The 13,502-nt window shown below is 46.8% G+C and overlaps 1 protein-coding gene across 3 annotated transcripts in view; it reads left to right on the forward strand.

The window, feature by feature from the left end:
* FRMD4A (FERM domain containing 4A) overlaps positions 1 to 13,502 on the forward strand; it is a 300,319-nt gene that overhangs the window by 215,698 nt on the left and 71,119 nt on the right. For all 3 annotated transcript variants that reach the window (XM_023511417.1, XM_023511418.1, XM_012803361.2), the window contains exons 9-11: positions 3,515 to 3,580; positions 3,831 to 3,888; positions 7,554 to 7,640. In XM_023511417.1, the coding sequence (XP_023367185.1) occupies positions 3,515 to 3,580; positions 3,831 to 3,888; positions 7,554 to 7,640 (211 nt within the window). The remainder of the gene's footprint in view (positions 1 to 3,514; positions 3,581 to 3,830; positions 3,889 to 7,553; positions 7,641 to 13,502) is intronic.

Here is a 13,502-nt window from a genome sequence, read left to right on the forward strand (position 1 = left end):
CTGTAAACGTTCCTCTTATTACTGTTTTTACTGTATCCCGTAGGTTTTGATATGTTATGTGTTCATTTCCATTTGGGAAATTTTTTCATTTTTTTCTCAATCTCTTCATTCACCAACTGGTCATTCAGGGGCATGTCGTTTGATTTCCGTGTGTTTGTGTGTTTTCCACCGTTACTGTTGTTGATTTCTAGTTTTCCATTGTAGCCAAAGAAAACATTTGGTATGATTTCAATTTTGTTGAATGTTTTTAAGACGCGTTTTGTGGTCCAGCATATGGTCTCTCCTTGATCCGTGAGCAGAGGAGAAGGATGTTCTGCTGCTGTTGGATGAAACATTCTGTCCATATCTATCAGATCCATTTGGCCTATAGGGGAGATTAAGTCTAGTGTTTATTGATTTTCTATCCGGATGATCCATCCAATGCTGAAAGTAAAGTGTTGGGGTCTTCAACAATTATTATGTCTTTGATACATTCGTTGTTTAATCTTCCTACTCAAAATATAAGTGGTTTATGCACTGCAGTTGTAGCAATAGAGTACTCTGTATTTGTGGCTTACTGTACCCATGAGCTGTTACCTGCGATGATTTTTTTTATCATTCCTAAGTGTGGTTTCCACTGAGAAGTCTGCTGCCAGATGGATCATAGCTCATTTATATGGTTTTGTTGTTGCTGTTTGTTTTTCTTCTTGCTTCTTCCCTTAAGACCTTTTCTTTATCAGTGACCTTTGGGACTTGATTATTAAATATCTTGAGGTAGTCTTCTTTGGCTTAAATCTGCTTGGTCCTGAATATTGATATCTTTCTCTAGGCTTGGAAAGTCCTGTTACTATTTCTTTGAGTAAACTTTCTGTACCAATCTATCTTTTCTTTAAGGCCAGAAACTCTTAGATTTTCCCCTTTGGGGCTATTTCCTAAATCTTTTAGGTTTACTTCATTTTTATTTTTACTTCATTCTTTTTTTATTCTTTTTCTTTTTTCTCTTCTGACTGTATTTTTAAGTAGTCTGTCCTCAAGATCACTATTCTTTCTTCTACTTGGTCAGTTGTGCTGATGAGAGACTCTGGTTTGTTTCTCAGTTTGCCAGTTGAATTCTTGAGCTCCAGAATTTTTGCTTGGTTTGTTTTTATTATTTCAGTCTCCTTGTTAAATTACTCTGACAAGCTGCTGAATGACTTCTCTGTGTCTCCTGAAGTTCATTGAGCTTCATCGGGACAGCTATTTCAACTTCTTTATCTGAAAGGTCTCATCTCTCCATCACTCCAGTACTGGTCATAGACACCTTCTGTAGTTTGTTAAGTGAGGTCATGTCTTTCTGGGTGTTGTCGATGCTTGTGGATATCAGCTGATGTCTGGGTAATGAAGAGTTAGGTATTTATTTTAATCTTCTGCGTCTGAGCTTGTTTGAACCCATTCTTCTTAAGAAGTCTTTCCAGATATTCAAAGGGAATTCAATGTTGTGACCAAAATCTCTGGTCACTGCAGCTGTGTCAGCACTGGGGGCGTCCCAAGCCTAATAATACTGTGACTATGGCAGACTCCTGGTGGTACCACCTTGGTGAGCTTTGGTAAGATACAGGAGAATTCCCTGGATTACCAGGCAAAGTCTCTCACTCTGTGATGGGCTGCTGGGGTTGAGGGAGGAGTGATGTAGGTTCTCCCTTAAGGCCACCAGTGCCAGGTCACACTTGAAGCCAGCCCAGTCTCACCTAAAGGCGACGGTGACTATTACCTGGCTACCTCAGGTATTTATTCCCTGCCCAAGGGCTCTTTAGTCAGCAGGTGGTGAATCCTGCCAGGATGGGATCCTTCCCTTCCAGGGAGCATGTTCCTTCTAGGCCAGTGGGTCCAGATGCCTTCCAGGACCTGAGGCCTGAAATCAGGGCTTCAGGCATCTGCTTCTGCTTTATTTTGCTGTTTGCTGTGGCTGAGCTGGTACCCATGTTGCAAAACAAAGTCTTCTGAGCTCTTCCTTTTCCTCTCCCCAAGTGGAAGAAGACTCTCCCTCACCCTCATTGCCTGGAGTTGGGGAAAGGGACCCAGGCACTGGCTTGGCCATCTTACTGAATCTCACTGGGTAACATGAGCACCCCAAGTTCAGGGCTGTGAAACAGCACAGCCACAGGAATTGCCCAAGGACTGTAGCCTTTGTGGCCCTACTGCCTTAAAAATATAGTCCAAGCTCCAGGCCACTTTTTGCCAGCCGGTGGTGGAGCTAGCAGGAATTTGGGTTTTAAAAGGGATAACAGGAGGCGGTGCCTGTGGCTCAAGGAGTAGGACACCAGCCCCATATACTGGAGGTGGCGAGTTCAAACCCAGCCCCAGCCAAAAAGCTGCAAAAAATAGAAAAAGAAAAAAGGATAACAGGATTACCCTCTGGCTAGGGTGGTCTAGATACCCCCTTGGTGGCAACCGGCAGCATTCTGCCTATGCTGTGTTCCCCTGTGCCAGGCTGGCCCTGAGTTTCAATGCAGAGTCCCACAGTCAATTCACTCTCCCTCCCCTGGGCACACAGATGCTCTCTCCACTTTGGCTGGAGGTAGGGAGGGGTGGCATAGGCAATGCAAGCCCGTCTGCTCTGCCCGCCTCGGGCCTCTTGCCTTGATACAAGGTTAAAACCAAGTGTATGATTGCTCGGCTGATTTTAGGTTCTGATGTTTGGTTTTCCCACTCAGATATGGGTAGTTGTTAAAGTTAGTGTTTGTGCGGAGGATTCTATTTGGCCGTCACGCTCCACATCAAACTCTCTGAAAGCCTGAGTGAGCTTAGAAGTGGACTCTTCTCCAGTCAGACTGCATGTGGGAACAGTCTCACCAACACCGGATGTCAGCCTTGAGAGGCCCTAAGAGGAGGGCGCACTTAAACTGTGCTTAGGCTCTTAGCCTTATTCACCACATCACAGTTAAAAGTAAAAGTGATTTTTTTTTTTTTTGAGATAAAGTCTCACTCTATCACCCTGGGTAATGTGCCATGGCATCATCATAGCTCACAGCAACCTCAACTCTTGGGCTCAAGCAATCCTCTTGCCCCCGAGTAGCTGGGATTACAGGCATGTACCACTATGCCCGGCTAGTTTTTCTATTTCTAGTAGAGATGGAGTCCGCCTCGCTCTTGCTCAGGCTGGTCTGGAATGCCTGAGCTCAAACAATCTACCCTTCTCGGCCTCCCAGAATGCTAGGATTACAGGTATGAGCCACCACACCATTGACGGTTCTGTTTCATTGTGATCGATGTACATCTGGTTTCTTTTCCAAGATCTTTAATGTCAGAAAAGCTCACATTTGTTCCTTCAGGATGTCATGAATGGGGACACATCGTTAAGGCCAACAGGTCACCCTACCTAACTGAGGTGTCCAAAGTGAAAACAGAGCGAGGTGGCTGTGGCTGAAGGAGCCGTCCTGTGTCCCCAGAGAAATCAGAGCTGCTTGTGAACTCTCAGGCTCAGAAGGTGGTACTGGCAACGTGCTTGGCCACTGACCTTGGGACTCTCCTAACAATTGTGTTCTTCTCCTTCTAGTGAAGACAGAGTAATTGAGCACTATAAGAAACTGAACGGCCAGACAAGAGGTCAAGCGATCGTGAAGTAAGTGGCCCCTCCCAGCACTCATGGAGATTGTCTTTGTGGGTGTCAATACATCTATCAGGATTGTCCCTTTCTCCTTAGAAAGAGATTATCTTGGGGTGGGGGGAGGGGCGGAAGGGGATATATGTTTCAATTTAATTTCCTCGTAAATAATCACTCTGAGAACTTTATCACATATACAAGAAAATATATATATATTTATATGATCCCAGTTCTGCCAAGTAACAGCCCGTGGGCGTTGTCTTCCCAGCTACATGAGCATCGTGGAGTCCCTCCCGACCTACGGGGTTCACTACTATGCAGTGAAGGTAAGTGAGTTCATTTGCCAAAGGTTGCCAAGACTGCTCTAAAAAGAAAAAAAACAAACAGGCCTAGTGGCTCATGCCTGTAATCCTATCACTCTGGGAGGCCAAGGCAGGTGGATTGCTTGAGCTCTTGAGCTCAGGAGTTCCCAACCAGCCTGAGCAAGAGCAAGACCCTGTCTCTACTAAAAATAGAAAAAATAACCAGGCGTGGAAGCAGGTGCCTAAAGTCTCAGCTACTCTGGAGGCTAAGGCAAGAGGATCCCTTGAGCCCAAGATTTTCAGGTTGCTGTGAGCTATGATGATGCCATGGCACTCCTCTACCCAGGGTGACAGAGTGAGACTCCGTCTCAAAAAAAAAAAAACCATAAAAGCAAACAAACAAAAACTTCTCATTTTTTTTTCTTTTTGATCATACTGCAGATTGTTTTTGGTGGGAATGGGGATGGGGGAGGACCTGGCAGGAGGAGTGCCTGGTGAGAGGAGCTGGGCGTCTGCATTTCCCCCAGTGCAGTAAGACTCTCCACAGTCACTCTCCAAAGCTCATGTTCCCTTCTGTGAAGTCACATGATAAACCCCAGCTTCCTTTTGGTCTCTGAAGACTTGGCAGATGAGACCACAGAGCACCTCATTAGGAAGACTCCATCTATATTAGGAACTGTGGAAAACAAGAACTTTCAGCAGAATCCACTGTTTTCCATGGTGGTCAAACACCACCAAGGCAGATTTACAGGAGAAGGACTGGGAATACAGGCAGTGTACAGGCTGACAAATTTGAGTACGTGACCATTTATGAAGATGAGATCTGTCTTAAATATTGTGTTATACGATAAATACCAAGTCCAATGCCGACTTTGACCTCATTCTAAATTCTCTTTTATTTTGTCCATAATGTTCCAGATTGAGATGTCTTATTTGAAATAATAAATAAAAATGCCCCCCCGAAGGGCAAATTCCTTTCCTTCTCCTTCCTTAATTGACCCTTCATGAGAAGTGTTAACCTAGTCATCACCCAGAGTGCAGCCAAAAAAGAGCAGAAGATGCTTCTGAGCTCAAGACAGTTCCACCTAAGATTCTCCTCCTCTTCCACCAGTATCTTTCTCCTGGTTTCCACCAAGTCTGTTTTTCGTTCCTTTGGACTAGAACATGTTTTGTTCATTTTGCGCAAACCGTGGCAGCTGGGATAACATTTCTTGCCATTGGTGTGCACTGAACTGCCCATGTCGTCTGCTAAACTGCAGGTGTTGATGGCAAAGATGATGTGCTGTATTCTGTCATGTATTCCCAGAACCCACCATAATGCCTGACATGTAGGAGATGCCCAGCCAGTAAATATTTAGCAAGTAGATGTTCCTTGATCATCGAATGGAATCATTGGACATACAAATTTCCAGGGTGGGAACAGATGTCCGACTGCAGTTGTGGAGACAGAGCTATGAGGCATGCGAGGGGCCAGTGTCATCCCATAGCTTGGCTCAGGGTCATTGAACACCAGCAATGGTTAAATTTCCCCTGATGTCCTGCCAAAGTTCCTCTCACCTATGGAAGCCTTGAATCTTTCTTCTGCATTGTTCTAAGAACTCATACAACCATCACAGCCAGCCTGTCCTTCTTAAGCCTAAGCTATAGTTTGTCATGAGCTGTGTGACCTGGCCTTCTGGGTCCTTTCCTGTCCCATGTTAGAAAGCGGGGTCCTCTAAGAAGCTTACCCCTAGGTGAGCTTGTGCCTGGCATGTGACCATTTGACCCCACTGTAGTAGGGGATCAGTCAGCTCCCCCAAAGGAAATCCAGTTGTTCATGAGAAGAGACCCAGCTTGAGCAGGGCTGGCCACCAGCGTTAGCGACACCACTGGGGAGAACCATGCAGCCCATTCTATTTTGCCTCCAGCCATTTGGAGGCATTTCATAGAAATTAAACTATGAGTTTTTCTCTTACTTGTGGAAATCACTCCATGGTGATGTATAGCCAAGAAGTTTGCATTTCAAGAATGGGAACCAGGAACTTAGGAATTCCTGGCCTGTGTTTTCTGTGTTGTTGGTTGTCCTAAGTTTTAGCTCACTCCCATCTCTGATGATTAACAGAGAAATTAAGACACCTGGCTCCCCGACTACCCCTAAGAAAGTGTTTTGAATATCAGATGACTGTTTGAGGTGCAGGAAACTTCATCTGGTCTTTCAGCTTGCTTAGCCCTGAGGTCCTTTGTCAGCCTTAGAACTTAACAAAAAAGTGATCTCTGATATATACACATGTATGCTTTCTGCCTCCTAAGAAAGCCTTAGAAATGCACACATATCTCAGTTGGTGAGAGACCCAGAAGCATGGCTTGTGATTTTCAAAGTGCCAAGTTTGACTCTTGGAATCTGGAAATGTAAGCAATCTCTCTGGAGTCCAAGCAAGTCTGACCCAGTTACATCAGTCTCACTGTTTGGCGGCCTTGGGGTCACACTGATGCCCTATTCCTGGTGTAATCACAGCACTTATCTGGTCCATCGGATGTTGCACTGGTGTAGGGTTTCCCTTTCATTCCACTCTCTGAAACCATTGCACCGCACACAGGTATTTCCTAGAGACCAGGGTTTACAATACGGATTTTATACTACCTTTAAAATATTTTAACAAAATCAAGTACCCTGGAGCTTGAAAAACTTTTTCGAAATGTGTCACTTTGCCTTTTCTCCTTGTGCTCACCTTGAAATAACTCACACCCACAAATATTTCAAAACTATTGTGCCAGTTTTGAGTTTTTAGGACACCCATGTATTAGCTCGTTCAGCGACGTGGCAGGTAGGACAGAGCCAGAAGAAAGCTGCCTGGTGAGCCCAGTGTAAAACCGGGCAGTTGGCAGCTTTCATTAGCAACTCAGAATCTATTTGAATGTAGAATTGCAATTTACACTCAGGGGAGGAGAGGCCTCTGTTTAAAGGAATGAGCAGGGACTTGGTGTTTTCAACTCAGTCCTGCCATTTTGCAGCCTTGTCCTGCCTGGCACCCAGGCTCTTGAGTTAGTTGGATCCAGGGCAGGGGCACTGTGCTCTTGAGTTAGCTGGATCCAGGGCGGGGGCACTGTGCTCTTGAGTTACCTGGAGTCCAGGGCAGGCGGCACCTTCCAGCCTGTGCTACCATTGGCTTCCTGGGGATGGGGAGGGTCCTGAGTAAAACTGGGATAGCTCTTCGCTTTGATTTGTCCTTAAAATGAGAGAAATCACTTTCCATCGTGTCCACAGACCCTCTAGCTCTGACAGCCGATGATAGTTTCTCTGCTCAGAAGTCCTTTTATAAGAATGTGCAACATCTCTCAAATTTTCCTTGGTGGTGAGTGAAGGGCCTGGCATGGAAAGCTTAAATTCTTGGAAAAAAAAAAAAAGAACAGGGTACTCACTCCTTTCCCCCCGGCTCTTTATTATTAATATAAAGGAGAAGAGACTCTGTGTGCCTGGTAGGGAACACAGCCCAGCCCCCTAACCCTGGGGACTTTCCATGTCCCCCTGTTCACCTAACTGAGCACCCTGAAATAACGAGTACACGTGTTAACGTGAAAAGCAGACGGGTGGGCTCGGAAGGATTCCAAGGAAATCACTCTCCCCTTGGCTTCAGCTGGGCGGAGAATCTCCTTGGTTGGTGTTTACCTTCTCTGGTCCGTGATTACTCACGTTCCTTTTGCTGTCCTAGGACAAGCAGGGTATCCCGTGGTGGCTGGGCCTGAGCTACAAAGGAATCTTCCAGTATGACTACCACGACAAGGTGAAGCCCAGGAAGGTAAGGTGGACTCGTGTGCATGTTTAATGGATGTCAGATCGAGCCCCCGGGCTCATCCTTCACCTGCTAATTTAAGTGTACACAAATTACTGCACAGTAATCCGCTGTGACTTCTCTGGGATAAATATTTTGTCTCCCTGTCTCTAAGGAAACCTAAGCTGTTGTAATTACTTAGAGTAAGATGACTGGCTCCAGTAACCCCACAGCAGATGGGCAGAAGAACTTTTGGGGGACTGACATGTTTGTTAATTTCCTGGGGGGGGTATAAACTTGGGGGGGCAAGGTAACATTTCTCTTCAGTCCTGAGGTCCATCTGGGATCTCCCAAAGGATGGGGTAGAAGCAAGTGGAGGAGCTTTAAAAAAAAAAAAAAGTCAAAAAGAAGGAAAGAGAGAGAGAGAGGTATTCTTGGAAAACTGGCAAATTCTTTCTGACACAGGAGAAATGATCAGAAAATACGGCCATTTGCTGGGGAGTAACAGGAAGCAGAGAAACTCCTGCTAAGTCCTGGTAGACCCAAACGGAACGTTTGAAGGGGGCACAGAGTTTGGATTTTCTCTGTTTTCATTTACACACATTTTTCAGACCAGAACAAATTGAAAAATTATAATGGAAAAGTTCTCTTTGAGGCAAACGCTGTCATTCGGATGTTCTGGCAGAGAATAGCAGAGAGCTGGTATTTCAAACCCTGAAATACGTATTAAAAACCTATCAAAACCGCATGTGCTTTAGCAGAGAGGACGCGGTATCGGGCCATTATGTCATCCCCGATTGCTTCCCAAGCTGCTTCTATCCACGAATAGGATTGAAACCCACCCTGCGCTGATCTGAGTTGATCATCATCTATCCAGTTAACATCTGGCCTTCGCCAACTTCTTTATTAAATTGCTAGGGGGGAGTGGCCCTATGTCGGGAAGGATTTTCACTCAATTGATCGGTAAATCAGTTGCATTCTAAGAAAAGACGCTGCGCAGACGATAGAGGAATTATTCACTGGGAACCGTTCGGTCAGGACGTGGCTCTTCTGAGGGGTCTGTGTGTGACTGTCTCCACACCTCTCTGCATCTGTTTTATTTGCAATAAGAAATGAATCGGGCCCCGTGTTCTGACTTTCTCCTGCTTTATTTGCTCAGTCATAGCGTTTGTACCTCTGTCTCTCTATCTCTTTCATCCTTTTTGTCCCCAGGCCTTTTGTCCGTGAGGCATTTTTTAATTTTCTGCGCCTTTTCTTCTCACATTCTCTCTTCTTCCCTCCATCTTTTCACATCAACTCTTCTTTCTTTTCAACCTGCCTGCCTGTCTTTTCTGCGTGCAAAAGCCGAGAATACTCCTAGAGCGGTGTTGGTCAACCTTTTTCATCTCGGGGCACACTTGAACCTATATGTAAACTTCCAGCATCCTTAAATTATGTTGATCAAAAAAAAAAGGGTAAGAAAAAGAATATTCTTATTGGGCTTTTGAACGTCTTTCGGAAATGGTTTAATTAAGGGTCTTTCAGGTTTTTGAAGGCACACCTAAGATGCTCTCCTGGTACACCAGTGTGCAGAGGCCCACAGGTTGAAAATCACTGTCTCTGAGTCACAAAATCCTGGTGGCAGGCCCAAGGCCCACGCGGATAAGTGAGGTCTACAGCAGAGTTAATTAAAATCCGGGGTTGATATCTCCTCTTCCTCCAAGCTTGTTGAAAGACCTGCTAACAAGTACTCATACTTTGGGGGTTCAAGTTATTAATAGTTGAAGCTTTCTTTATTTCTCTAATTGAAATTCTAATGAAGATGGAAGCGGTCACGGAGATAGCACTTGATTTATGCAAGGGCTCTGCAAATCCTAACTATCATTATAAGACTCTAAAATGGGCTTCAAGATAAGGAAAAGTAAGAGGCCAAAGTGTGAATAACCAATCATCAAATAAGAGAATTTAAAATGGTCTGTGGAGCTTATCCAGGATGATGAAGTTAAAATGTTAAAAGGTCGATCTAGTTTTCCAGGGTATTGGCCCTAACTTAAGACTGTGTTGTTACTTAACATAATTTGTGTTTCTGTGGACTTTGGAGAAGAAGTTGGAATTCCCAAGCCCGTTACTCATTGAAAGACAACAGATTTATGAGAGACATCATTCAGTCACTCCTTCATTCATTCAGCCTTTCATTTATTCAACAAATGGTCATTGTGTACCCTGCCCTGTTATGTGCCAAGCATAGCGTTGGGCACTGAGCTAAAGATGTAAATCCTATCTCCTCCAGGCCTGCATCGTCCTTTCAGGGGGAGAGAGGTGTGTGATAACTGAGCCAGGATCTAAGTGCCACAGTAGACGTCTGTGTGAGGGTCAGTGGTAAATTAAAGGAGGGGGGCCAGGGGAGGGGAAAAGTCCTCACGGAGGAAGCAAAGAGCAAGTAAGTTTTGCAGATGGAGGAGCGGGGGGCGGGAGGGCGGGGAGCCTGCAGAAGGGAGGCCAGGATACCGGATAAGCACTGTGAGGGGACAGCATGGTGTGGCAGCAGGGTAGGGGACACACAGTGCCATCCACGCTGGAACCTGGGTGAGAGGAGAATGGCCAGCTCTTGGAAGGCTTGGTGGCTCTGCCAAGAGGATTTCATCCTCTGTGGGCAGTGCAGCTGCAGTGGGTCTGACGCACAGGAGCACCGTGTCAGGGCTGCACTGTCACAGAGCCATCCTTTCAGCAGTTGTGTGGCGGATGGATCGGAGGGAACCAGGGCACCATTTACAGGAGTGCAGGCCACACCTGGCAGGGCTTGAGGCTGGCTTCTCAGTAACAGGAGGAGAGGAGGGAACCGAGGCGTTAAGAAGGTGGGGGTTCCTCACAGACCATGTGGGAGAGAGGGTGCCGTGAGAGGAGGAGAAAAGAGGCGCCTGGGGGCAACGGCAAGTGCAGTTTGGGACGTGCAAATCTGGAGGATTCATGGGACCTCAAAGGACCTGTCACCAGTAGACCACTGGGTCTTTGTTCAGAGCCCAAGAGCAGCAGAGATTTCCTAAGTGTAACTGACCCCGAGGCAGGACTGGGAGGGGGCAAAGAGCCATCGGCACAGCAGAGCCATGAGTGCCAGCATTCAGTGCCCTGTCACAGCAGGCATGGACACATGCAGATTCTGTTGCACGGGTCTGGAAGCTTATACATAGGTCACTATGAAAGTTTTGAGACAGCCTAAGTTATGGTCCATTATTTCACTTCCAAGAAACATAGTCAACAGTGTCCTCTCTGATTCCCCTGTGCACATTTCACTTGTCTGCTTATCGGTGCCACTGGGAGGGCTTCATTTGGTCCTGTCCTCATGGATTCTGTCTTTCTCAATTTTTTGTATATATCATCATAATGGCCTGTGCATAATTTGGGGCACCCCCCCCCTTACAAAGTGAACGTACAATCTGATATAAAATGAAGAACAGGACTTTGAAAGGCCCACCAGGGAAAGCAAACCCCCAGCTTCCTTAGCTTCAAGGGCGCCCACCTCTGCAGAGATGTCAGATGGGGCTTAAAGGCAAAGCCGGCTCAGCCAGAGCCACAGATGAGAAGTCCCGTAGCCATCGTAGAAAGGCCAGATCAGTTACATCTCAGGCACACACGTGTCTCTGAGAATACCAGAGTACACTTGGGCTTCAGCACTCTGCAGCCAAGGAGATGCAGGCAGGGGAGAGTGAACAACGTCAGTGCATGTTCTCATCTAAGTGCCAACATCCTTCTTCAGAGCCTCTGGGCCAGTGGTTCTTTTTTTATTTTTAATAGACAAAGTCTCATTCTGTCACCCAGGCTGGCGTGCATGGAGTGGATAGCTCATAGTAACCTCACCCAGCTGATTTTTAAATATTTTCCTTTGCTATGTTGCCCACACTTATCTTGAATTTAACTTTCCTATCCCATAAAACTTGACATCTGAGGATCACTTTAAACTTACGTATTGCATTTGTTTGTTTTTAGAGATAGGGTCTTGCTGTATTGCCCAGGCTTGAGTATAGTAGCACTATCATAGCTCACTATAACCTCAAACTCATGGGCTCAAGAGATCCTCCTACTTTGGCCTCCTGAGTAGCTGGGACTATAGATACACACCACCATAACAGGCTACTTCTTTTTTTTTTTTTAACTTATTTATTTATTTATTTATTTATTTTTGCAGTTTTGGGCCAGGGCTGGTTTTGAACCTACCACTTCCAGTATATGGGGCCGGCGCCCTACTCCTTTGAACCATAGGCACCGCCCACAATAGAGAGACAGAGAACTTGCAGTGTTGTCTAGGGTGGTCTCGAACCCTGACCTCAGGCAATTCTCCCACCTTGGCTTTTTAAATTTTTTTGTAGAGACAGAGAATTTGCAATAATGTCTAGGGTGGTCTCGAACTCCTGACCTCAGGCAATCCTCCCACCAGCTTCCCAAAGTGCTGGGATTACAAAGTGCCAGGCAACGTGGCCAGGCTGGGCCAGTGGTTCTCAACCTCCACTGTCCATCGGAAACTCAGATGAAACTTCTGGAGTGTCTAGATGCCACATTCTCCCCTAGGAATACTCACCACATCTCTGACCTGGCTATGGGGCATGTGAAAAGCTCCACAGTGACAGGGCTGTGTGGCTGCAGACCAGGACCACCACAGGCAGCTCCCTGTGGAAACTCAGACTCGGGAAGGCAAGCAGGCTCAGCAGGTGTGGCCAGCAGTATCCTGGGAGGCCCCAAGCATGGGACTCAAGGCTGGCAAGTGACCTGAGAGGGATGCCCCTGAGGGACCCACACCCTCCCGGTTCTGGCACCTCCCACATCTCCCCCACCTTGAGCCTCCAGGGAAGCTCAGGGAAGGGAGCGGCGCCCAGTTCTGTGCACCTGGAGGTGTCTGCAGCAACAGCTGCATCTCCACCCAGCAGCTGCTCCCACCCAGCGCCAGGCAGAGGCCTCCCTGACACTCTGACCCAGTTGGGCAGCTCTGTCACATGGCACCGCAGTAAGAGCCAATGTTCATGCAGTGGCAGTGGCAGGGTTCAGCCTGCTGCCTTTCCTTAGCAGGGTCTAGACACTTCACTGGTAGGCGCAGCTCTTATGCTGTCAGCCACCATTGGCACAGCTGGAGGCGCTCAACAGCCACCTTGAGAAGGCATCCGAGTGTTGCCATGTGGCTCACCAAAAAAAAAAAGTGCCAAACAAGCCCCTGAGGAGGGGTGGCTGGCGGCTGGCCCCAAGTGGGCAGTGCTATATAGCCTGTTTCTTATTCTCCAGCTGGGATGCAGTTTTCCATTCTAGCCTCAAGTTCACCCTGAGTCACTTAATCCTTGCTGTGGAGCCTGCTGGCTCTGGGGAGATGGAGTAAAATGCAGGAGACCTCACGATGGGGTGGAGAAGAGGCTTAGGCCAGACCTTCATCTGCTACCCGGACCTTCCCAGCAGACAGGCTTCCTGCCTTCCTAACACATAGCTGCTTTAGGAAACGCAGCTGAGCTGTGTTAAAAAAATAAAAAAGAAACAGCAAAATAGCTGGCTTCTTCACCTTCAGGCTGCACGGGTGGGGAACAGCTAGACTGAGAAGGGAGACACCCTGCAGACTGGGGTTTGGCTTTTGTGCATGTTTAGAAGAGTTCAGAAATGCTGAACTTCTACAGACCAAGTCTGGTAGTATTTTGGAAAAGTGTGTGTGGAAGAACATCTCCCGAAATGCCCTAAGAAAACAGTAAACAAGACTTAAAAAAAAAAATCAGCATCTGTGATTTTTCCCCCTTTCACGCTGCTGCCTGCTTCTGAGATCTTATTCCTGCTCAGACCCCGTGTGACACTGGACACGGCCCTTTGGGTTCTGGTAGCTTTCCTTCCCCGTGGCTGTGGCTGACAGTCCTGCTGCACAGTTGTGAACGTCACTCAGGGTAC

Source organism: Otolemur garnettii, unplaced genomic scaffold (genome assembly GCF_000181295.1).
Source record: "Otolemur garnettii isolate 467f Iridium unplaced genomic scaffold, OtoGar3 scaffold00019, whole genome shotgun sequence".
Classification (NCBI taxonomy): domain Eukaryota; kingdom Metazoa; phylum Chordata; class Mammalia; order Primates; family Galagidae; genus Otolemur; species Otolemur garnettii.